Source organism: Mobula birostris, chromosome 2, assembly GCF_030028105.1.
Source record: "Mobula birostris isolate sMobBir1 chromosome 2, sMobBir1.hap1, whole genome shotgun sequence".
In the NCBI taxonomy this organism is placed as follows: domain Eukaryota; kingdom Metazoa; phylum Chordata; class Chondrichthyes; order Myliobatiformes; family Myliobatidae; genus Mobula; species Mobula birostris.
In genome coordinates this window covers 191,422,891-191,448,729 of record NC_092371.1, presented here as the reverse complement: position 1 = coordinate 191,448,729, position 25,839 = coordinate 191,422,891, and the positions used below count along the sequence as shown (strand labels likewise).

The 25,839-nt window shown below is 38.9% G+C and overlaps 1 protein-coding gene across 4 annotated transcripts in view; it reads left to right on the top strand.

Annotated features, from left to right (window-relative positions):
- The window catches only part of LOC140193983 (rho-associated protein kinase 2-like), a 264,425-nt gene that overhangs the window by 97,058 nt on the left and 141,528 nt on the right, over positions 1-25,839 (top strand). For all 4 annotated transcript variants that reach the window (XM_072251236.1, XM_072251238.1, XM_072251235.1 and 1 more), the window contains exons 2-7: positions 8,405-8,486; positions 9,481-9,581; positions 16,097-16,234; positions 20,981-21,241; positions 22,257-22,401; positions 25,067-25,205. In XM_072251236.1, coding sequence (XP_072107337.1) covers positions 8,405-8,486; positions 9,481-9,581; positions 16,097-16,234; positions 20,981-21,241; positions 22,257-22,401; positions 25,067-25,205 — 866 coding nt within the window. The remainder of the gene's footprint in view (positions 1-8,404; positions 8,487-9,480; positions 9,582-16,096; positions 16,235-20,980; positions 21,242-22,256; positions 22,402-25,066; positions 25,206-25,839) is intronic.

The following is a 25,839-nucleotide window of genomic DNA, read 5'->3' as shown; positions in this document are numbered from 1 at the left end:
CATTGCCCGGTCTCTCTGAAATTTAAAATTATTTTCACTCTTTCTCAGTTCTGATAAAGAACTGTTGACATGAAATTCTAACTTGGTCTCTTTCCACAGATGTTGTTTAACCTCCTAGCCTATTCTCACTGTTTTCTCTTTTGTTTCAAATGCTGAGTGTCTACAGTTTTTGCTTTCATTTTCAGTATTTTTTAAGCAATGTTGTAGTAAAACCAAATTATTTTGAATTGATAGATAGATAGATAGATATACTTTATTAATCCCGAGGGAAATTTGGTTTCGTTACAGCCGTACCAACCGAGAATAGAGTGTGAATATAGCAATACAAAAACCACCAACAATCAAACAACAAAATGCAAACTATGTCAGATGAAAATAAGTCCAGGACCAGTCTATTGGATCAGGGTGTCTGACCCTCCACGGGAGGAGCTGCACGTTCGATGGTCACAGGCAGGAACGACCTCCTGTGCCGCCAAGTGTTGTATCACGGTGGAATGTGGCCGAAGTCCAACAGTAAAAAGTTCAATATCCAGTCTGCAAACACGTTCCTCGATGGTAATATGCCCCGGATTGCACCATCTGTTGTTAACCAGATCAGTAAGCACCCAACTCCTTTACGCTTACCGCTCTCAGTGCACTTCCGGTCAGCCGCAACGGTATTACCCACTGAACTCCTCTTCTCCATAAGTCTCTGTTGTCTTGACCCGGTCCTCTTTCCTCGATTTTGTGATCCCCCTCTGCATCCTCTGTGTGTTTTCCTCCAGATTTCAGCAGGGGTGTCTGCCGCTCTGCTTGCTAAACCAGCCGGCATTAGCTGGTTTCATTTTCACTAGAGGATCATTTTTAATTTAAGCATGTTAATAGCATTAATTTCAAGTATTTTACAATTGAAAAGCAAGAGGTTTGCAGTCGCTAGTAATATGAAATAGTTCTGGAAATCAGAGTGATGTCATTGATCTGAAATGTTGGGTGTTGCACATTTTAATGTATCAGCCTAGTGAATTAGATAAAGAATGTTGTTCATTAATTGTTGTGTAGTTCTGCTGAAAATGGCTACTTCAACAATATTGTGCTGGCATCAACATCCCAACGGCAGTAGTTTAAGAAAGAGACAATCAACCAGGTCAAAGTTGATCTTTTGTATTATTCTTGAGCGGCAGCAGTGCCAGAACAGTATGAAAAGCATTGACAATGTGTATAAAGAATGGAAAGGCATGGAATGGTTTATTCTTGTCAATAATTTTTTTATTGTCAATAACATTTATTTTGTTTAAAATGCATAAGTACATAAATGCATAACTGCAATGAAACACTTAATTTGTCGTCGTTGTGGCTATCCCTTGAGGTCGAGGATGATGGTCTTCATTCTGAAGAAGTGGCCCACAGAGCGAAGACACCTGTGCGTGTATTTGTTTAACGTGTGTACTTGATGTTGCACTCCAAGAAGCACACGATACTTCACAAATCAACCAACTGATTCCAATGGCATGGAAACCACGACGATTGGAGCGGATGGATTTGTTGCAGCCTTCATCCACCTTCACAGCCGTTGAGTTTGAAGTAACTTTGTCTGCCTGTTCCACCATTGAGGTCTTGGTTGGATTGTTCTTTGTCAGGGACCTCACCTTCGACCTTACCGCCATTGGTGACCCTACCAGGAGCTTAGCTCCAGACGGCATTGCTCTCAGGATCACAGGACCTCACAAGCTTCTCCACCACGACAAGGTGATAATCCACGGAGAAGACTTAATTGCAGCACCGTCACAGGCACATTACATCAGATAGGGATAGGTTCTGGAGGACTGGAGAGTGGCAAATGTTTACCATTGTTTAAAAAAGGTAGCAAGTGCAAACCAATGGTGGATAGATTGCTGGAGGGGACCCTGGAGGACGGGATCTACCAACATTGGGCAGATTTCATATTAAGAATAGGTAGTTATATAGGCATCCGTTAGTCTCGTGAAACCATGGAAGGTTTCCAGGGTGCAAGCCTGGGCAAGGTTGTATGGAACCTTGTCTCCCTGCTCTACGCCACCAATGTTGTCCAACGGAAAGGCACTAGGGCCGATACAGCTTGGTACTGGTGTCGTCGTAGAGCAATGTGTGGTTAAATGCCTTGCTCAAGGATACAACATGCTGCCTCAGTTGAGGCTCGAACTAGTGACCTTCAGATCACTAGACCGACGCCTTAACCACTTGGCCATGTGCCAACACAAGATCGGGTAGTACATGTGCTATTACCCACATTTCAAGAATTCTTTTTAAATGTTCATTGTGTTGCATTAGCTTTAAGGAAAGAAAGACCTATTTCAAGAGGGGGATACCACAAAAAGAGTGGTGGACTAATTAGCTTATGGAGTCCGTTCATGCATTTGGATACCTCACTCATTTACCATTAAAATGTCAAAGAATGCGAGTCTGACAAATACTTATCATTCTCAGTCTTGAAATATTTGATTGATATTGCAGCCACAGCTTCTTGGAGGATTTCCCCTACCCTTTATGTGGAAGAGTGCTTCCCAATTTCTCTAAATAGCTTAATTTGGTTTAATTGGCACCATTTTCTTAGCCTGACTTTAAACACTGAAAATAAACGATACTATTATATTTCTTTAATTGTTGAACAACAGTGATAAATACGTTATAATATAAATAGATTAGTTTCAAATTTCAGACAAATACCATTGAGATATTAGGAAATCAAATAATTTGCCAGGTGGGTGGGAGGTGAAATTAAACTAATATACACCTTTATGATTCCATTTGGAAATTTCAACTATGATTTTAAGATTTTAAGCTTATGCTTTCTGTATTTTTAGACTTCCTAGACAGAAACAAATTCTCAAGTTCTCTGTATTTAAGTTCATTGTATTACTATGAGAACTTGTTCTAACATTAAAACTATGATAATTGATCAAAACTACATTTATGTACATTGACAGTGGTAGAAAATAAAGTTATTTTATCTATTATTCTAATGGAAAACAATACAATTGCAAGATTTAACTTTTTAGAATATGAATCAAAATAAAAAGACTTCTCCAAACATCTATTTTTTTGCATGTTTTAGCTGAAAGTGTTTCTAGATCTTCGGACAACTTAATTATTCCTGGGGTTGTTTTTTAGTGTTGTTTGCCACTGCCTGAGATGTAAACTTAAAATTTGATTTCAGAATGCAGAGAGCTACTTAAGTTTTTATCAGTTTCACTGAAATGATGCAGTTGTGTTTATGATATATGTATAGGAATCAAAATTCCTGGGACCACCAAGTACTATTGACTTTTATTGAAGAAGAGCTGAATTTTCGGTAGGATGTAATTTTTTTGGGTCTTTTGGTTAGTATAAAATATTTTTATTATCTGTTGCAGAAGTAGAATAGTGATTAAAATCTAGCCAGCTCTGCATTCTTTAGCTTATAGGTTGCATGACAGATTGACACAATAGGATGACTGGCATTCCATACTGTGTTCCTGTTGGTATAGGAGGACATGAAATCGCATTTTTTTAAGAATTTGAATTAACTCAGTCAACCAGGGGTAACTTCCAAGGGGATGAATACTTTTATAGGAACTGTATAAGTAAGCATCATGGTTCCACAGTACTTGAGTTCAAGGATTAGTACGATTTAACATCAATAGTCAATGGGCTCTCCATTTACTAATTAGCATTTAATATTAACAGATGCACCATTTCCAGTTATGAATAGGAGCGGACTAAAAAACGATTTGTTCAAGCTAAATTTTTAGTTTATTGTATGTACGTCAGTACAATAATCTGTTTTATTATTTTGTACATTATTATTGCACATTGGTAAATTATTGTTTATATTATTATTCTGTACTTGTAAAAATTATATGTATTATTGTTATTGCTAAGTGTATTTTTAAATATTGCTGCTGAATGAAATTTCCCACTTGGGATAAATAACGTACTTATTAATATTATTATTATTACTGAAATGTGCATTTATATGCTACCAAACAAAACAATGTTCCTCCAGACCAAGGTGCTCATCACAACACATATAACTCACACACAACACATTATGTAATATTACTGCAAGTAAATCAGCAGCTAACAAGGTGCACTTATAACATGAGTTTAAAAATTAAACAGTGTGACACAACTGGTGCTTCGCGTGATGAGAACTAAAGGCTGATTTATAAATGTGCGTCAAATGGACGCCGTAAGTATGGCGTAGCCGCGAACACTACGCAGTACTCTATGCAAACCCTACACCGTAGCCTAACGTGCACCTCTCCCAAAATGTAATTGCGCATCGCAGCAACGCAGACCAAAACAACTGTGATTGGTCCGCTTGGTAGCATCGCATTTCCTCCTATGCTGCAATAGCTTCCCATTGGGCAGTTGTAGAGCAGGGAAGGAACTCTGGCTGCAATGCTTTCCATAAAGCTTTACAGACCTCCGAAATTATGGAGGACACATTTTGCTTTTAGGAAAGACCTACATTAGTACCTGCTTTCGTTAACCGAACTCGCTTTAAACTTGTTTACCCTGAGAAAGACTACCATGACCATGAAGCCTTGCACGGGCAGGTGTGTGCGCATGTGTGACGTGCCAATTTTTTTTTTGACAAATCGATTTTGGCTCAAAATTCTCGACTCTGTTAACTGATACTACACTGTACATACAGAAAATTCACCCTCCTTCAGTTTCAGTTGCCACTAGACAATAGGGTGACCCGTTGGGGCACCCTTTGAGAGAAGGGTAGTTCAGTCTGACGTGACCAGAATGAACATTAAATTTTCCTGAATGCTATTGGTACCGCTTTGCTTTGGAAACTGAAGTAGAAAACCTCAGTTTATTAAAGAAGAACGGCGCGTAGCAAAGCAAATATAGCCGTTCCTCATTTGACGAAGGACACTTTTGAAGGCATCATTTCTGGTTTATCTGCCACCCTTGTGGCTCTCGTTGTCATTCTGGAGACATGCAGCCCTTTCATCCCCTGTCGCTTCATCTTTTCTGCTGTTTGTTGTTTGTCTCTGATCCTGGAGACGTGCATGCCTCTCCTCCTCAGTCTCTTTTCTCTCATTTTTTTTTGTCCTGACTCTTTGATCTTGGAGTCGTGCAGCCCTGGCCTCATCTGAGTCTTGTCCTCTCCCTCTCCTTGCCGCGTCCCGACGACGTTTGGCGTTATCTCTTGACCATAATGTCCCCCTTCCCTTTCCACGTGGCATAATTAGGCTGACCATTTTTTTTACCCTAATGCTGGATAGAAGATATGAAGCAGTAACACCAAAGGCTGCTGATTATTTTTGGTGATGTGGTTGGCGCTCTCCTAAATGGACGTGATATAGTCACTCCTGTCTTTTGACTGCAACAAAGGGTTCTATGGGTGTCTCGAAGTACGTCATTACAATAAGATTTAATTATCTCTTATTGATGGGTGGCAGTTAGATCGGTCCCAATCCTGCACATGCTGATGGTGATCAGCAGAATGTGACCCCTCGAAATAGAGCTGACCTGCCCTTTTGCTCTGGTAGGTTTCACTGCTGAGGCTGGCCGTGCGCATGCGTCGGGCTGTCGCGTCCCAATTTCCATGATAGCGGATCGGCTCTCGGGTTAAAAGGGAGCCTGTTGATTTTTGGCGAATGAGCAATGTTATACGAGTATATAACCCTGAACTTTGCCTACATTCTGTAAGTTAGCACATTTTAATTCGATGTAGCCAAAAAAAGTGCCGCTGTAATGCACCGTTTGCGCTAATTGGAAGTTATAAACAGATAAACAGAGCATGAGAGTTTTAGTAGTATATAAATTGTTTGAAGTTTGAGTTTCTTCGTGCTGAGTTTCAACACGAAGAAACTCAACACAGTGGCATAGAAACCCCACCGCCAACTAGCGTTTTGGCGGTGAATTACAGAGTGACGCAGACACGCCAATGTACAAGTGTAAGTGCTCACAACAGCGTAGCCCACTTGCATAGGCTACGGCGTAAGCTAGTATGCACAAGTATAAATCAGCCTTCAGTGGTTGCAAGGAGTTCAGTAGTCTAATGGCACAGGGATGAAGCTGTTTTCCATTCTAACAGTCCTTCTCCAAATGCGATGTTACCTCCTGCTTGAAGATTGGGGGTCAAGGAGATTGGACAGATGGGAGGGATCATTGACTATGCTCAGGGCCTTGCATACACAGCACTCCTGATAAATATCTCTGAAAGGTGGAAGAATGACCCCGACGATCTTTTCAGCAGCCCTCACAGTCCTTTGTAGGGACTTGCAGTCAGGTGCTTTGCAATTCCTGAATTCCTGTAACAGACAATGATGCAGCTGGCCAGGACACTCTCAATGGTGCTCCTGTAAAAATTAGTTAGAATGAGAAGAGGGCTGGGGGAAGGAGAGAGTTGCTTGCATCAGTCTCCCCAGGGAGTGGCAACGCTATTGTGCTTTCTTTACTAAAGAGGTGGTGTTGAAGGACCAGGTGACTTTTGGTTTGTTTTCTCCTCCTTATCTCTGGGTAATAATTTCCGTATTGCCTGCCTGGCAAGGATCAGTAAACACTGGGTAACCCAGATATTTAATTTCAACTGACTCAGAGATTTGATCCCTTAAAGAAAATATTAAGTTTGTTTGACATTGTGGTTATGTACAGCACATCAAACAATTACAGTGGCACCGAAAACTGGATAAACATCCAAGCTATGTATTATGTTTTAGTCTGTCATTTTTCCATTACTGCAATTGCCCTTTTACTTCTTAGAGCAGTAAGTTGGACTTTGCTATCATGCTGATGATGAGTCGTCATACCTGACTCTTGAAAATGCTCAGTTGTCGAATCCTGCAATCCCTAATTAAATTCAGCTGCTCCCCAAAACCAAAATTTAAATGTCTACAAGATGACTCATGTTTGGTTATGGGATACAAATGTCTAATGCTCCAAAAAATTATTCTGTGTATTATTCCAAGAAATAACTATAGCGGTTGTGGAGTATTTGGGATTTTTAAAACATGTAACAACTTGTCATGCTGAAATTCTCAAAAACATGTAACAGAGTCACTATGGGCATAATGTTGTGAGTCTAATAAGGAATTGATGGACTTGAAGCAAAAATGAAACACATTGAAACAGTTACATGCTGTGTGAAAACAATCATTTGATGTATGACATTAAGGCCATAAGATATAGGAACAGAATTGGGTCATTTGACCCATCGAGTCTGCTCTGGCTTTCATCATGGCTGATCCAATTTTCCTCTCAGACCCAATCTCCCCAGTTCTCCATGTATCCCTTCAATGCCTTGACCAGTCAAGAATCTATCAACCTCTATCTTAAATATACATAAAGACTTGGCCCCCACAGCTGCATACGGCAAGGAATTCCACACATTCACCACCCTCTAGCTATAGAAATTCCTTCTCATCTCTGTTCTAAAAGGACGCCTCTCTATTCTGAGGCTGTGAATGAGAGACAAAAAAATCAAAAAAGCAATCATCTGCAAACATCTTCTTTGCCTTTTCGTAAACACTTAGCTGTGTTTCACTTAGCACCAGTGACCGCCTAATCTTGTCCAAGAAGTGTCCAATTGTGGTCTTTCATAATACAGGCTTGAATAAATTTGCACTTAACTTACTTATGAGCAAGAAGAAACAGTTCTTGGAAATTTGACCAACCGTGGTGATGAATCAGTCCCCTTTTCCATTTCCCTTTTATTTACACTCTTCTTACTACCCTCTCATCCATTGAAACGCAGTTGATTCCTACTCCCCCATAATGAACTAACTCAAAACAGATCTAGAAATGTGGATATATCCTGATCTGTACTGCTTTACTAATAACCAGGTAATTTGAACATTAGAGTGTGGTTGAGAACATGTAGCATGACTAATTTGAACAGTACATATAACAAAAGTACAAATTTCTAAAGTTAATTAGTTGATTTTGATCTGTATTTTGTCATCGATGTATACAGTGTCCTTTGTTTTTGTATTGTTCCTACCCTTCCAATAGGCCTATATTTCAAGTATTAGTACAAATATCATCAGAATTGGTTACACATTGTGTCATTCATATTTCTGTAATTTTTGTTAGTAATTATTCATAATTTAGAATCAAGTAGTCTAATTCTAAATTGCAACAATTTGAACGAAAAATACTTTAGGAACCTCAAACTCAAAAAATGCAAATTGAATTTGAGGCTTGGTTTTCATAATTTGGGGGAAAATTTAGAGATGTTATGCTTCAAATAAAATGCCCCAAATGAGATTCAAGAATATGGGCCGGTGGAACTGATTTGCAGCATCTTCAGGTCTTCATCTGTAACTGCTTTTGTATCTGTTATGAGTAGTATTTCCCCCTGTCACGGAAATGTGCACTTAGTTGATTTCTTTTTGGTGTTTCTCATTTGCCCATATAGCCTAAATATCATTTTTAATTTTATTTTCAGGATGGGCTCAATGCTCTGGTTCAGGATTTGGACTTCCCTGCTCTCAGGAAGAACAAAAACATTGAAAATTTTCTCAATAGGTGTAAGTTGATTTTCTTTTCCATATCTTAGAAATTGGATTTGCCTCTTTGCTACTGCGGTGAATCTATTATGTTAAGCTTAAACTATAGTAGCTTTTGAAAAAATATAAATATTCAGCTAAAAATGAAGAAAGAGCATCACTTTAATAATTGTATTTATAAACATGAGTGGACACAGTGATTTAAATGGAGATATTTTAGTTATAGCACTGGGAAGCAGGAGATTACTTGGTGCTGAGGAAAAGTGTATTCAATAAAATAGGATTTTGGTAGCAGATGGATATTCTTTAATTAGGCCTACTTAGGGACTAGTACTTACTACATCTCAATATCCCAAAGAAATATTGTCCTCTTGGTATTAGGTGTAAAGGTATTAATGAGTGATAAGCAACAAACAAAGAGAGAAGAGTTGATTACCACAAATTTCTACTGAAGTGAGTGTCATAAATCATACAGAGTGGAAATAGGTCCTTTGACCCAATTGTTGAACTGTGTTACCCAATGAGTTAATCCCATCAACTTGTGTTGGCCCAGAGTTATCTAAACCTCTTCTATCCATGTACTTATCTCAATTGTTTTTAAATGTTGCTGATGTGACTGCCTCAACCACTATTTCTGGTAGCTCATTCCAAACATGCACCACCTTTTGTGTGAAGAAGGTGTCCCTGATGATCCTTCTAAATCTCTTGCCTCTGATCTTAGACCTGTGCCATTTTGTTTTAAATACCCCCTCCGTGGAAAAAGGCGAGATAATGTAGTGCGGCTCTGTGAAAGAAGCCGTACAGATTTGTAATCGACTACCTGAAGCATTATTTTAGGGATAATTCCAGTGTTGCTTGTGTCACTGCTGCACCTCATTTGAACTATTAATAATTGTGTCATTATGTTGGACCAAATGATTTAATACATACAGTTGTCAAAATGTTGGACTTAGCAAGATTACCTCCAAATTATAAAGCAAATTTTTATTTTTCCCATTTCCTGCCAACCAACCAGATGACAAAGTAATGGGTAAGGTTCGAGAAATGCAAATGAAAGTGGAGGACTATGAGGTCGTAAAGGTGATAGGACGTGGTGCATTCGGTGAAGTTCAGCTGGTAAGTTTGCAGTTGTTTAGAACAGAAGTAGACATTACTTCAATTCAGGTATGGCAGCAATCCTATTTTATGTTTTATGCAGTTCTAGTGAACTTCTGAAAATGCTTTAAATCATTCATGAATGTCTTAGAATTGAACTCAATGGTTTTATTCCATTTTGCGTACTATCAAATGGGTTGTCATCTGTTTTTTTAAAGGTGTAGAAAGTGCTCTGTTCTTGTTTCTTGATTGGCTGAAGTAATTAGAAACAAGTTGTGGTTGAACTCCCTTCAATTTTTATCTTTTAATGCCCATGTTATAATTTTATGACCTCTCCAAACAGAAAATACGGCAAACAGCTTATTAACATAATTCATTCTCACTCTTAAAAGAAATATTTCCAAATTTAAAGGTTTCCTATACTTCTGGTAGGTACACTGATCATATATTTCTTGAGTTCATTATAGTTGTAATGCCCATTTTTCTGCTTCCTGATGATAATGATCTCTTTGAAACTAATGGAAACAACTGAAACATACATACGTGATTAGTGAATGTAACTATCATGGAAAGAAAGTGACAAAGGTGGTTGTTTTAAAATGTAGCATTCAAGTTACACAATGCCAGTGTAGGTCAGTGAGCACAGTGGTGATAAATTCATTGGAGATGGTGTAGGTCAGGAAGTATGCTGCAGAGTTTTGCGTAAACTAGCTGGGGAATAGAAGAATGGAACTTGGATGAGAATGTTGGATAATCCATTTTGGGAAATGGCAGAATCATTGGTAAAGATCGCAGGTGGCGGTGGCTGATGTAGGTGAAGATATAGATTTGCATTACAAAGGTCATTTCTGAGCCAAATTAGACTGTAATTATTTTGCTATATGGGATCTTGGACAATAATTTAGCTGGTCGAGGAATGGTGAATGTGACAGAGGCAGGTGTTTATGGCAGGGAATAAAGGTAATGGCTTTGCCATTTTGTTGAGGACATTTTTTTTCATCTACAATTTGATTTCAGCCAAGTCAGGAAAAAAATGTAGAGAAGTTCAATTTGGAGAAGTGCGCTGATGCAGTAATTCATCATTGTGCAAGGCCATTGAGAAGATTTAAAAAGCGAGGAAATTCTTTCAGTGGGAGACTTGATTAAGAGAAGTACGTAGATGCAGTAGCTTGTCATCGCACAAGGCCCCTGAGAAGGTTTTAAAAAACAAGGAGTTTCTTTCAGTAGGAGACTTGATTGGCAGAAGTACGCAGATGTGGTACCGCTTCATCGTGCAAGTCCACTGAGAAGGGAAACTATCACCTCTCTGCTTCCCCTCCCCCACCCCTTTATCTTTCCCCTTACTGGTTTTTCACCTGGAACCTACCAGCCTTCTTCTTCCCACCCTCCCCCCACCTTCTTTATAGGGCCTCTGCCCCTTCCCTCTTCAGTCCTGATGGAGAGTTCCAGCCCGAAACATTGACTGATCGTTTCCACTGATGCTGCCCGACCTGCTGAGTGCCTCCAGCGTGTTGTGAGTGTTGCTTTGACCCCAGCATCTGCAGAGTATTTTGTGTCCATTTTGAGTATTGTTGGTGGGGCGGGTGGGGAAGGCCTTCCTGCCTGAGGGAAGCAACAGCGACTGTGCGTCTGGCACTGAGTCAGGCCCTGTGGCTCAGAGGGTAGGGAATGGAAGAGGATAGCTGCAGTAATAGGTTATTCTGTAGTTAGCGGAACAGATAGGTGATTCTGTGGGTGTGAAAAAGAAACACTGATGGTAGTTGGCCTCCCAGGTGCCAGTGTTTGTGATGTTTCTGGACGTATCCTCAATATCCTGAAATGCGAGGGTAAGCAGCCAGAGGTTGTGGTACATATTGGTACCCACAACATAGGTAGAAAAAGGGAGGAGGCCCTGAAAGCAGAATACAGGGAGTTATGAAGGTATCTAAGAAGCAGGATCTCAAGGGTAGTAATCTCGCGATTGCTGCCTATACCACATGACGGTGAGTATAGGAATTGAATGAGGTGGCCGATATATGTGTGGCTGAAGGATTGGTGCAGGGGACAGGGATTCAGACTTTTGGGTCATTGGGACCTCTTCTGGGGCAGATGGGACCTGTACCAAAAGGAAGGGTTGCACTTGAATCCGAGGAGAATCAAGCTAATGCTGTTGGGGAAGGTTTAAACTGGATTTGCGGGGCAGTGGTAACCAAACTGAAGAGGCAGAGGATGGGGCAGTTGGTGCACAAGTAGAGATATCTTGGAGTGAGTTTGGGAGGAAGGATAGACAGATGATAGAGCAAAGATGCACTCAGCCAGATGGTTTGAGATGTGTCTATTTTAATACAAGGAGTATCATAATCAAGGTGGATGAACTTGGGGCATGGATCAATACGTGGATCTATGACATTGTGGCCATTACAGAGACATGGATGTCTCAGGGGCAGGAATGGCTGTTGAATGTGCCAGGCTTTAGATGTTTCAAAAAGGATAAGGAGGGAGGCAAAAGAGGTGGGAGCGTGGCATTGTTAATCAGGGATATTGTCACAGCTTCAGAAAAGGAGGAAATCATGGAGGGATTATCTACAGAGTCAGTGTGGGTGGAAGTCAGAAAAAGGGGGCAATAACTCTACTGGGTGATTTTTATAGACCCCCGCTCCTCAATAGTAACAGGGACATCAAGGAACAGATAGAGAGGCAGATTCTGGAAAGGTGCTATTATACCAGGATTGTTGTGATGAGAGATTTTAATTTTCCTAATATTGATGGCATCTCCTTAGAGCAAGGGGTTTAGATGGGGTGGAGTTTGCTAGATGTGTTCAAGAAGGTTTCCTGATGCAATACGTAGAGAAGCTAACTGGAGGAGATGCTGTACTTGATCTGGTATTAGGAAATGAACCTGGTCAGGTGTCAAATGTCTCAGTGGGAGAGCATTTTGGAGGTAGTGATCACAACTCTATTTCCTTTACTGTAGCACTGGAGAGGGATAGGGGCTGATAATTTGGGAAAACATTTAATTGGGGTAGGGGGAAACATGATGTTAGGCAGGACCTTGGACGCATAAATTGGGAGCAGGTGCTCTTAGAGTTGCACGGCAGAAATGTGGCAAATGTTCAGGGAACATTTTCATGGTGCTTTGCATGGGTATGTTCTATTGAGGCAGAAAAAGGATGGTAGGGTAGAAAAACCATGGTGTATAAAGGATGTTGAAAATCTACTTAAGAAGAAAAGAAAAGCTTAAGAAAGGTTCAAGAAACTAGGCAAATCTAGAAAATTACAAGGTTGCCAGTAGGGAGCTGAAGAATGAAATTAGGAGAGCTAGAAGGGGCCATGAGAAGGCCTTGGTGAGCAGGATTAGGGAAAACTTCAAAGCACTCTATAAGCGAGAGGATGAGCCGTGTGAGAATAGGATCAATTGGGTGCGATAGTGGAAACTTGGATGAAGGAGGTAGCAGAGGTACTTAATGAATACTTTGCTTCAGTATTCACCAGGGAAAAGGACCGTGGCAATTGTGGGATGCCTTACAGTGGACTGAAATGCTTGAGCACCTCCAGTGGTGTTCCATGGGCATCTGTTCTGGGACATCTCCTCTGTGATTTTTCTAAATGACCTGGCTAAAGAAGTAGAAGAGTGGGTTAGTAAGTTTGCTGATGACACAAAGGGTAGGGATGTTGTGGATAGTCTGGAGGGTTGTCAGAGGTTACAGTGGGCTATTGACAGGATGCAGAACTGGGCTAAGAAGTGGCAGATGGAGTTTAACCCAGGTAAGCGTTAAGTGGTTCATTTCGGTAGGTCAAATTTGAAGACAGAATATAATATTAATAGTAAGACTCTTGGCAGTGTAGAGGATCAGAGACATCTTGGGGTCTGTTTCCATAGGACACTCAAAGCTGCTGCGCAGGTTGACAGTGTTGTTAAGAAGGCTATGGTGTGTTGGCCTTCATCAACATGAGACTGAGTTCAAGAGCTGTGAGGTAATGTTACAGCTATAAAAGACCTTGGTCAGACCCCATTTGGAGTACAGCCAGTTCCCGGGTTACGAACGAGTTCCGCTCCTAAGCCCGTCTTTAAGTCGGATTTGTCTGTAAGTCAGATCAGGTACATCCGGATTATTTAGCATCAGTTAGTCAAACATTTGTCTTAGTATATATTTTACCTTTCTATGCATATAAAACACTTAAGAAACACTTCCAAATACGCTAAAACATCTTAAACATAATAATACAGTAAATAATAATACCGTAATAATAAAAATCACTACATATGGTTCCATCAATGTCTTGCATACCAGAAGGGGCATTCATGAGGTAACATTATGATGGACCTGGTGCTTGGAGAGTCAGGGTTTGATTCTGCTGCTGGAGAGGGCGGGTTTACTACTGCAGTCAATTTCTTGAAGTAGACATCAAGGGAGACTTGTACAGAGCTTTTCTTTTTCTTGTCGTAAATGACCTTGTAGCAGCTGAGGTTCTCAGTAACTGCACGGTAAACTTTGGTGAACCTCTCTGTATTAGGATCTTGTTCCTCTAACTTTGCCATCCCTGCTTCAATGAGACGAAAGGCTTCACCTAACTCTTTCGTCACAAACTTTTTGGGTTCCGGAGTTCTTAGGTCACAGTCTTTTTCTTCCTCAAGTGCTATCATCTGCTACTCTAGCTCCATAAGGTCTTCACTGATCGTTGACCAACTGTAGCCTAACACTTTTCTAATGGCTGATGGCGCTTTATTATTTCCACCTTATTTTCAATCATGATTGTTTTCCTTTTCTTTGATCCATCACCAGCACTTGCATCGGCTTTACGCTTTGGAGACATAGTTACAAGGGTAAATAAGAGAAAAATTTAAGCCAAGTACAAAGTTACACACTCAGCACAGTGTTAACAGCAACGTGATCCAACTTAAGATAGCGGATGGCATTCTCCTTCCTCAAGTTGACGAACCACTGAAGCCGCACAATGTTTTCATGAGCGTCACAATGTAGTGCGTGGGTTCGTTACTACGAACCATGGTATTTAACTCAAATTTTCAATATAATAGGCTTTGTGGCAGGCCGTTCGTAAGTATGAGTTGTTCATAAGTCGGACGTTCGTAACTCGGGGACTGCCTGTACTGTGTTCAGTCTGGTTACCTCACTACAGGAAGGATGTGGAAAGAGTGCAGAGGAGATTTACAGAATGTTGCCTGGATTGGAGACCATGCCTTATGTGAATAGGTTGAGTAACTTGGCTTTTTCTCCTTGGAGCAATGAGGATGAGAGATGACCTGATAGAAGTGTATAAGATGATGAGAGGCATTGATCATGTGGATAGCCAGAGGCTTTTTCCCAGGGTTGAAATTGCTTACACCAGGGGGCATAGTTTTAAGGAGCTTGGAAGTAGGTACAGAGGGAATGTCGGCGTTAAGTTCTTCCATACAGAGAGTGGCTTGTGTGTGGAATGCACTGCCGACGACGGTAGTGGAGGCGGATAGAAAGAACGTAGAAAACTTACAGCACAATACAGGCTCTTCGGCCCACAAAGTTGTGCCGAACATGTCCCTACCTTAGAAATCAGTAGGATTACCCATAGCCCTCTATTTTTCTAAGCTTCATGTACCTATCCAAAAGTCTCTTAAAAGACCCTATTGTATCCGCCTCCACCACCATTCCACGCACTCACTACTCTCTGTGTAAAAAAAAAACTTACCCCTGACATTTCCTCTGTACCTACTCCCAAGCACCTTAAACCTGTTCCCTCTTGTGGGAGCTATTTCAGCCCTAGGAAAAAGCCTCTGACTATCCACACGATCAATGCCCCTCATCATCTTATACACCTCTATCAGGTTACCTTTCATCCTCCGTCGCTCCAAGGAGAAAAGGCCGAGTTCACTCAATCTGTTTTCATAAGGTATGCTCCCCAATCCAGGCACCATCCTTGTAGATCAACTCTGCATCCTTTCTATAGTTTCCACATCCTTCCTGTAGTGAGGTGACCAGATTTGAGCACAGTCCTCCTAGTGGGGTCTGACCAGGGTCCTATATAGCTGCAACATTACCTCTCGGCTCCTAAATTCAATTTCATGATTGATGAAGGTCAATACACCGTATGCCGCCTTAACTACAGAGTCAACCTGTGCAGCTGCTTTGAGCGTCCTATGGACTCAGATGTAATAGAGTCTTTTAAGAGACTCTTAAGTAGGTACATGGAGCTTAGAAAAATAGAGCGTTATGCAGCAGGGTAATTCTACAGTAGGTCACATGGATAGCACAACATTATGGGCTATTATGGGCTACATGCTATCTATAGCATGTAATGTGCTATAGATTTCTATGTTCTTAAAAAAAATTATGAGAAGTTGTTGGAGAAACATGTAAACGCTTAACGTAAACATTGGTGTTGGAATAAAGAGGAGATTTTGAGGATGAATTCCTTTCTCTGGCAAGGTGGATATAATTGAAGGAAAGTGAATGCAGACCCGTTCAGCTTGCTGAATGTCAAAGTACTCAAAGTTTCAAACATGTTTCAGGAGATGATATTTTGAAATTTGAATCCAAAACTTTAAATATTTTTTGCTATAGGTTCGACATAAAGCATCTCAAAAGGTGTATGCGATGAAGCTTTTAAGTAAATTTGAAATGATCAAGCGATCTGATTCTGCATTTTTCTGGGAGGAGCGAGATATCATGGCCTTTGCAAACAGTGCCTGGGTTGTCCAGGTAAGGACTTATTGTTTTGTTTTGATAGACAAAGCAATTAATTTGAGTTCTAATTTTTGAATGCTGTTTCAGTTTCAGTTGATCATAGTATTAAAGAAACCAAAACCTAGTATCCAACATAATTGGGATTTTTATAGTTCATTTCAATTAATCAGTTAAGAAATGCAGCTAGGTTACTGGATAACATAGTTATAGCACAGAGTTGATGTGATGTAAACATCTATAATAAAATATTTGCATTTCTAAAGAACTATTTCTTTGCAGCTTCACGTATTTCCATTTGTAAGCTCTAAGAATAATTTGTAGACTAACCACATGCAGTGCTGCTAGCTTAGCCATAAATGATAAGGTACTGATTAATATATGTTACTGTATTTTCAATGTACAGCATCACTTTATATTCTTGACTGGCCCATGTTTTGCCAGAGCCATCTGAATGATCTATGATATGTGAACTAAATAAAGGTTAAAATAGTAGGACAGCTCTTATTTTTTGAGAAGTGCAGTTCTCGCCGTAAAATGTAATATATGGGTTGATTAAATTAATTGATTCGTGTCTTTGATTTTAGATATATCGAATGCATCAAAATTCTATCATAATTGTAAATTATATAACCATATAACAATTACAGCACGGAAACAGGCCATCTTGGCCCTCTAGTCCGTGCCGAACTCTTACTCTCACCTAGTTCCACCAACCTGCACTCAGCCTATAACCCTCCATTCCTTTCCTGTCCATATAGCTGTCCAATTTAACTTTAAATGACAACATCAAACCTGCCTCAACCACTTCTGCTGGAAGCTCGTTCCACACAGCTGCCACTCTCTGAGTAAAGAAGTTCCCCCTCATGTTACCCCTAAACTTTCGCCCTCTAACTCTCAACTCATGTCCTCTTGTTTGAATCTCCCCCACTCTCAATGGAAAAACCTATCCACGTTAACTCTATCTATTCCCCCTCATAATTTTAAATACCTCTATCAAATCCCCCATCAACCTTCTACATTCCAAAGACTAAAGACCCAACTTGTTCAACCTTTCTCTGTAACTTAGGTGATGAAACCCAGGTAACATTCTAGTAAACCTTCTCTGTACTCTCTCTACTTTGTTGACATCTTTCCTATAATTTGGTGACCAAAACTGTAGACAGTACTCCAAATTTGGCCTCACCAATGCCTTGTCCAATTTCAACATTACATCCCAACTCCTGTACTCAATGCGCTGATTTATAAAGGCTAGCATACCGAAAGCTTTCTTCACCACTCTATCCACATGAGATTCCACCTTCAGGGAACTATGCACCATTATTCCTAGATCTCTCTGTTCTACTGCATTCTTCAATGCCCTACCATTTACCATGTATGTCCTATTTTGATTAGTCCTACCAAAATATAGCACCTCACATTTGTCATCATTAAACTCCATCTGCCATCTTTCAGCCCACTCTTCTAACTGGCCTAAACCTCTCTGCAAGCTTTGAAAACCTACTTCATTATCCACAACTCCACCTATCTTAGTATCATCTGCATACTTACTCATCCAGTTTACCACCCCATCATCCAAATCATTAATGTATATGACAAACAACATTGGATCCAGTACAGATTCCTGAGGCACACCACTAGTCACCGGCCTCCAATCTGCCCTGACTTCCCAAATCCTGCAAATGGAGCACTCAACTGCCCTAACTGCTGCCTCCATTACCTACTCTTAAGGTAATTAGATTTATTGAAGGAACTTACCCAACCTTACCTCAGTTGGTAGGTAATTAACTGTTTGAAATTTCAAGGTAAGCTTGTTCTTCAATGATTTTCATTCTAGGAGTAATGAAGAACATTAGATAATTTGACTATAATTACTGTTTGTTCTGTCTGGAGATCTGTGATGAGAGATGTTCTACAAAGGTCAGTTCTGGGACTGGATGAAAATGTAGATGATCTAATTACTAAGTTAGCAGATAATGTGAAAATGAGTGGAGTTGTGGAAATTGAAGAAAGCTGTTGAACAATATAATAAGATATAAATCATTTGGAAATTTAGACAGGGAAATGGGCAATTGGGCATTCAGCTAGTGTGAGGTATTATATTTTGGGAGGTCAAATACAAGAAGAAAATGTCCAGTGTGTCCCTTGTAGCAATGAAGTACCAAGAGATCCTGAGATGCAAGTCCAGAGTTCCCAAATTGTAAAGAAGGTAATACGCCATCAGTCAGGGCATTGATTAAAAAGGTTGGGGGGGGGGGGGTCTTGTTAGAGTATATTCTGTGTAGTTCAGGTGGCTGCATTACAGGAAAGAAGTAGAGGCCTTGGGGAAGGGTACAGAATGCATGGATTAGAGAATAATAGATATGGGGAGAAGTAGCATACTTGGATTGTTTTTTATTAAATAATTTTATGTACATATATATATTTATATATTTAACCTCTGCAAGGGACTGGCAGCTGTTGGTGGACCTCGAAGGGCAGCTGAAGTTCTCCAACCATATTGCAGCCACCACCCTGCGACCAGACGTTGTCCTAGTGTCTGAGTCTACTAAGCAAGTGGTGCTGCTGGAGCTGACAGTCCCATGGGAACATAGCTTGGAAGAGGCCTTTGAAAGGAAGCTCTCCAAGTACGCAGGATTGGTCAGCAACTGTCAGCAGGCTGGATGGAGACCGAGGTGTCTCCCAGTGGAGGTTGGTTGTAGGGGATTCGCAGCCTGTTCCTTAGTTAGAGCCTTCAGCATTTTGGGCATCAAGGGAGAGAGGAAGAGGAGAGCCATCCGCAGTAGCACCGATGCGGCAGAGAGGGCCTCAAGATGGCTGTGCCTCAAAGGAGGGGAGGCATGGGGTCATAAGTAGCTAGCCATCTGGACAGAAGCTGGGGTCTGATCAGCCCTGGCTGGGTTCATTTGTTCGTTCATTCTCTCTCTATATCGCTCCCTAACACACACACACACACACACACACACACACACACACACACACACTCTCTCTCTCTCTCTCTCTCTCTCTCTCTCTCTCTCTCCTCCCCCCTCCCCCCTCCCCCTCCTTCTCCCCTTCTCTCCCTATCTTCCTCTCTATCTCCCTCTCCCTGTCTCTCTCTCTATCTATTGCTCTCTGTCTCTCTCTCCCTCTCTCCCTCTATGTAGAGAGAGAAGAGAATTTTGGTGCTCTGATTAGTAAGTTTGTAGTTGATGCAACTTGAAGTTGTAGATGTTGAAGAAGTTTATCGAAGGATACACGAGGATGGGAACAGTTGAAACTTGGGCAGAGTGGTGGCAGATTGAATGTAATCCAGAAACATCTGAGGAAATGCTATTTTTGAAGTCAACTTCTAGACACAGTAAATGGCAGGAACCTTAATAATGTACTATGTGTATTTGCAGAGAGATCCTGGGATGCAAGTTCATAGCTTGCTTGGAATGGCAACCTTAAGTGCATAAAGGAGTGAAGAACACAGTTGTCTTAGCATAAGAGTTGCAGCTGTACAAATGTTGATTTGGTCATAGTTGCATGTGTAGAGTTCTGGTTACCACAATATCGAAAGGATGTGGTAACAACAGAGAGAGTGTAAAGGAGACTCCTTTAGAAATAAACTGTATAATAGTATACATTAGATAATTCCTTAAGAAATAACGGTTATATATATGAAATTACATTTAGAAATAGTGATTACTTCTAGCCAAAAATCTTTCAAAGGAACTAAATATTTGTTAAAAGATGAGCTTTGCACTTTTTCAATGAGAATGGTTATTATTCTTTTAGTTAAGGTGTTAGTTTTGTTAAGGTATATTTTCTTTTTTCCACTGAAATTACCAGAGGAATTTTAAGTTTTAGGCATTGAAGGATGACTACCACCGAATTTTTCCTGTGCATTTATTGCCAAATCGTAATGTAAATTTTAATAGTAAATAGCTACTTTATTACCTGAAATGTACCTTCCTTCGTAATGATGGAATATAATGATCCTTACAAAATTGAGTGTATTTCTGCCAAATGTGTTTCTCTTTCCTTTACCACATTGTCTTTGTCATTTTCTTCTTTTAACTACAATCACTTGTTGCAGAGCAGATTTACAGAAGCAAAGGATATAGTTATAGCTCCCATTATTATCCTTTTGTTTTTGGAGTATGTGCCTCTGTCCTGGTTTTTCCCTCTCCTAAGGTGTAGAGTTTCTTTTCTCTTCTGGGGATAATTGAATACTTCCTGCCTATAGCATTCTATACTCAGTAATATTTCATCTAATCACTCTTTCGATACTCAATAGTATTTTAACTTGAGTGTTCAACTTCACTGAATGTCTGCCATGTCTTTACAGATACTGTCAATATTTTCAACACTAGGCTCTGTTAGGTATCAATAGTCAATTCAATCATGAGTAGTTAGGAACAGAGCTAAATCTGTGCTCTGAAAGAAAGTCTACCATTTGATCTCATAGCATTCTTGGTTGATTTCAGCTGAACACATCCTTTGGATTGAACAAGATGATTTTGTTTTAATTTTTTAAAAATCCATCAATACAATATATTGCTGGCTCTAGCAATTTACTTTTACAGTTTCCAAATAGAAGTTGTTGGTATATTAGGTAGAATTACAAAATGATAGCCAGTTTACAGGTGGGTAATATATGTGTGTTTATCATAAAATATTTTAGACCATGTGCTTAAAAATAAATGTTTAATGGCACTATTCAACACAGTGAATACAAATCATTTACTATTATTAAAAATTCAAAAATTTTAACTGGTGGCTACCTTTTGTTTGCAGCTATTTTATGCCTTTCAAGATGACCGGTATCTCTACATGGTTATGGAATATATGCCTGGTGGTGACCTTGTAAATCTCATGAGCAATTATGATGTGCCTGAAAGATGGGCCAAATTCTACACTGCTGAAGTAGTGCTTGCCTTGGATGGCATTCACTCAATGGGTTTTATACATAGAGATGTTAAGCCTGATAATATGCTGTTAGACAAACTAGGACACTTAAAGTTGGCAGATTTTGGCACTTGCATGAAAATGGATTCGGTAAGTTAACTAGCATACAAAAGATGTGAAATGTTTAACAGTTTTTGGAAACACTTTTTTAACTTGTGCATTAAAAATAATTGCAATTGTCCACTGAAGATTTTTATTTGTGGTATTGAACTCTTAATTTGGTTGATTTATGATTTGCATGTAATTTAGTTGAATAAACTGTCTAATAATTGTAGAAAAGCAGCATTCATTTGTTTTGCTTTGTAAAGATTGAAACAGCTTCATCTTTTCATTACTTGTGAATGTAATTGAACATATCATGTGCTAATTTGCATTTTTCATGAAATGGTAGCTGTTCCCTGACTCTGGGTTTCTGATAATGCATTGGCATTTATAATTTCATTCATGGCCTTCAAAACTAGCGCAATGGTCAAAATTTCCATGCAGCAACAACCATTGTGAAGAAACAATTGGTATATTTTCTATTGTTTTCAAAAATTTTTGCTTTAAGTTTGAGATGTGTTGGAATATTGCAGTTTTAATATCAGAGCAATATTGTATCTGATGTTTAATTCTGCATGGAAACTTCATTAGTTTTGTACAAATATTGCTAATTGGGTTTGAATTTGAAATTCATTGATGCATGCATTGATTCCAGTCTTTGCATATAAGAGCAGACCAATAATTTGAGGTTTTTTTTTCTGGAAATTGTGTACAGATTATTTCTCATTGTAAGTCATCCAGTGCAGTTATTTTTACTTGAGTAATAATAATTGCTAAAAAATGGAGATTAATCTGATGCATTCATTCACAATTGGGAACAGCTTTTACTAAATTTAATGTAGGTTTTTTTCCTTTTACATGACTATTACTGTAAATAAGCTCCCTTGTGTTTCATACAAAGTGAATAGTGTTCATTAAAGTGCCAATCTTTTGGAAAGTGCAAAATGTTTGGGTTCCATGGGCTTTATTGTAATCGTGTAACTACTGTTAAAACATTAACGTTTTAGTGTTTGAGTTACTTATTTTGTAAATTTTTCTGTTTCATAATCCTCTTAATATACAGAGTGGAATGGTTCGATGTGATACAGCAGTTGGAACTCCTGATTACATTTCTCCTGAAGTACTAAAATCACAGGGTGGAGATGGTTATTATGGACGGGAATGCGATTGGTGGTCTGTAGGAGTTTTCTTATATGAAATGTTGGTTGGTAAGTTTAGAAGCTTGCTAATGGTATTAAAATTATAAATGAAACAGAAATCGATGGTTAAAAATGTCTTCTTTACGGCATTTAATTTTTCATGGTTAGTATGTATCCTCCTGTGATAGCTAAATATTGCCTTTCCTGTTGACGTACAATTCTTTGGGCTATGGGAGTGTTGGTTTATGAAGAGCAGGCAGAAAAGTAGTATTTTGGTTACGATTATTTTAACCATGATCTTACTAAATGACCAAGCAGGCTTAAGGTGCCATATTGCACAGACAATTCCTTTTTTATGTTCTTGTGAGTTAACTCTTCATTGCAGCTACAAACATGTAATATTGCTTTTTGTTACTGCTCCTGGCATGCTTTGTACTCAAATAATTAAACCCTCATTTTGTGGTACTAAGAGTGAGAGATATAGTAGATTGTGAGGTTAAAGATTAGTGTTTTAATACAATGCTACGAGTTCTGATTGTGGATAACCAATTTTGAGATGTGTCCATTGGTAATCAATCCTGTGGATGCCTAGTTTCCACTGGATCAGAGATAGTTTTTAAATGAAGCAGAACATTCTTGAAATATTCAACAGCTCAGGCCCTGTCTGTAAAGAGAAAGAAAGAGTTATTGTTTTACATTGATGACCTTTCCTCAGATATAAAGTGTATTTTAAGTTGTTGAGATGTGAGAGGGAAGTTAATAATTCCTAATTTCCCACTCTTTTTACTTAAACAATACACTATCTTTGTCATTTGAACCCCAGTCACTTTTGCTAATGATTTAAGTCCACATTCGTTACATCAGATTGCAGACAACCAATGCTTTGATTTTTCATTCTATGAAACAAAAGCCACGTCTGCTGGAAGTCTAATTTAAATATAAAATGCTTGAAATATGCAATAGGCATAAAGATACATGACCAGATCACTGCATTCCTTACTTCTGTTCCACTATTCATTTAGATCATAGCTCATCTGTAAAGTAATTCTGTGTGTCTTTATTCTATATCCCTTAATATCTGTGGTTATAGGAAATTAATTAATAGTTGTGTTGGCATCAACCATCATTTGTTAAAGAGCTTCACACTTTCTTCACATTTGCAAGAGTTTTATAACCTCACACCTGAATGGTCTGGACATAGTGTTAAAATGATGCCCCATCTCTTACCTTTATTTTAGCTTCTGAGATACAGACAATACAGACACAGTTGTTAATTTATACAGACTCTGATTATCATTTTGGTAAATGATGTTGCCCTTAAAGGTTAATAACTTGGTCTAGTGTGGTGCACAGAACAGCATTCAGTTTTCCACTTCAGCCTAGCAGCATACTTTTTAGCCCTGTGCTGTATACCTCTAAGTGCCAGTGTTCCCTAATTTTAATAAATGAATGCCATTTTTGTTTCAAGTCACTGGGTATTGAATGACTCTAGTTTTACAGCTTCTAAAAGTTGCACTGGGCATTAAAAGGTGGAGCAAAAGTTCCTCCAATGTAATCCACAGTTTTCCACAATCTCAGATCTCAAGTCATTACAACAATGGATCCCTCCCATTTCTTGAATTATTCTTAATTGCCATTTATAAATACAGTCCCAAAAAATCCATCCATTCTGAACGCCTGCTGATTTTCCCCACTATCTGTCTTCTATCATTTTGCAGTAGGTCAAAAATTTTGCGTGAATTCCATGTAATTTTATGTAACTTTTGCTTATGAAGGACCTTTATGTTGTATCTCATGAAATTATGCAAATAACATCGATAGCTATTCTGCTGTACATGACTTTATTCGCTCCTTTGGAAATAGATATGCTATCTTCACACTTGATCCACGCTACTAAGTTGAGAATTTTATGTGTTTTTACTTGTTCTTTCTTTTATTATCAGTTGTTTTAAGGCCACCTGGTCAATAATTCAGTTTTTCTTTCCTTTCTTTCGTTTTTAGTTTGGAAAATGGAGCATCCTACGTGTCTATTTAAAATGGGAATGATTTGAATTTGGAATTGCAGAGTTAAGATGCTTCCAGCATACCCACCCATCTCCACTAAATCCCAGGAATAAAAAATAATAAAAATCTTGTGGCAATTCAGTGACATTGTTTTGACACCTATTTTGTTTACACGGACAAGTCTGTGTCCTTGATTTATTTCTTTAGAATGCCCTGTATGCAATGCCTTCCCTCCATTTGAAATAGGGATGCAAGTTCAAAGTCTATTGATACTGAACTTACAGTATCAATGTTGGCCTTATTTTGGTATTTTCCATAATTTTCTCATTTGTAAGAAAATGTTATGCTGCTTCTTAAAGTAAGAGTTTAATTATAAAGTATTGTGCTCCGAGACTTTTATTGAGACTAAAAACATGCTTTGTTCAGAGAATGTTTCTTCTGATCTCATGTCACCTTTGGGAAGTTCTTTCCTCATCACCTATGGATACCTATGACTTTTGTATCTTGATTCAAGTCTCCACTCAGAAAGTTAGTTTCCTCAACTTCTCTCTGTCATATAACTGCCGTATTTTATAACTGCTGCTATGATCAGAGTGGCTAAAAAAAACCTGTGAAATATTACTTTTTATTTTATGCGTCTCTGACAGGAAATTTAACATACTGCTGAGGTGTTTGAATTTTTTTAAAGAATACATCACCTTATGTGAATTCCTGTTATACTCTGTATCAGGTGATACACCATTTTATGCGGATTCCCTTGTGGGTACATACAGTAAAATTATGGATCACAAAAATTCGCTCAACTTTCCAGATGATGTTGAAATCTCAAAGCATGCCAAAGACCTCATCTGTGCCTTCTTGACAGACAGGTAATTTTCCCAAAATTTTAAAAGCCTGTATTGAATATTAGCAAATGTGTAAGTTGATTCCTCTGTTAACGTGTTTCTTACTTCACAAGTAAATATAAATCTAATGTGTCTTATAGTTATTAAATTTTTGGCTCAATTACCGTAATTTAAAGCACAAAAATCCATAATTCTAATTTTCGAATCCCCTTCATATCATGAGAATTTTTATCCCTACTAATTCACAATTATCTCAAGTCAGATTTGTTGAACTTGATGTGAAGGCAGTTAGTCAACTTGAGGAAGGCTTGAAATAATGCAGGATAAACTATGTTAATGGTGAATTTTTTTTTGATTGATATTGTGAATCCTTTTTGGCGGCCACTAATGAAACATGAGTAACAACAATCTAGCCCGAACCTGATTTTTGATTGTGCACAGGAAGACATAAATGCAGAGTTTGTTAATATAGTCTGTATAAAAATGTAGACCAAATAGCAAACCAGTAACAGTTTTCTTATTTAAAATGCAGGAAACTCTGTCCAAAATTATTTGATAGCGTTAATTCATTTGAATTAATTTTTATGGCTGTTTTAGTCTTTGATTTGATAACTGTCTGTTTTCAATCCAACCAACAGAACCTTATTAAAGTATAAAG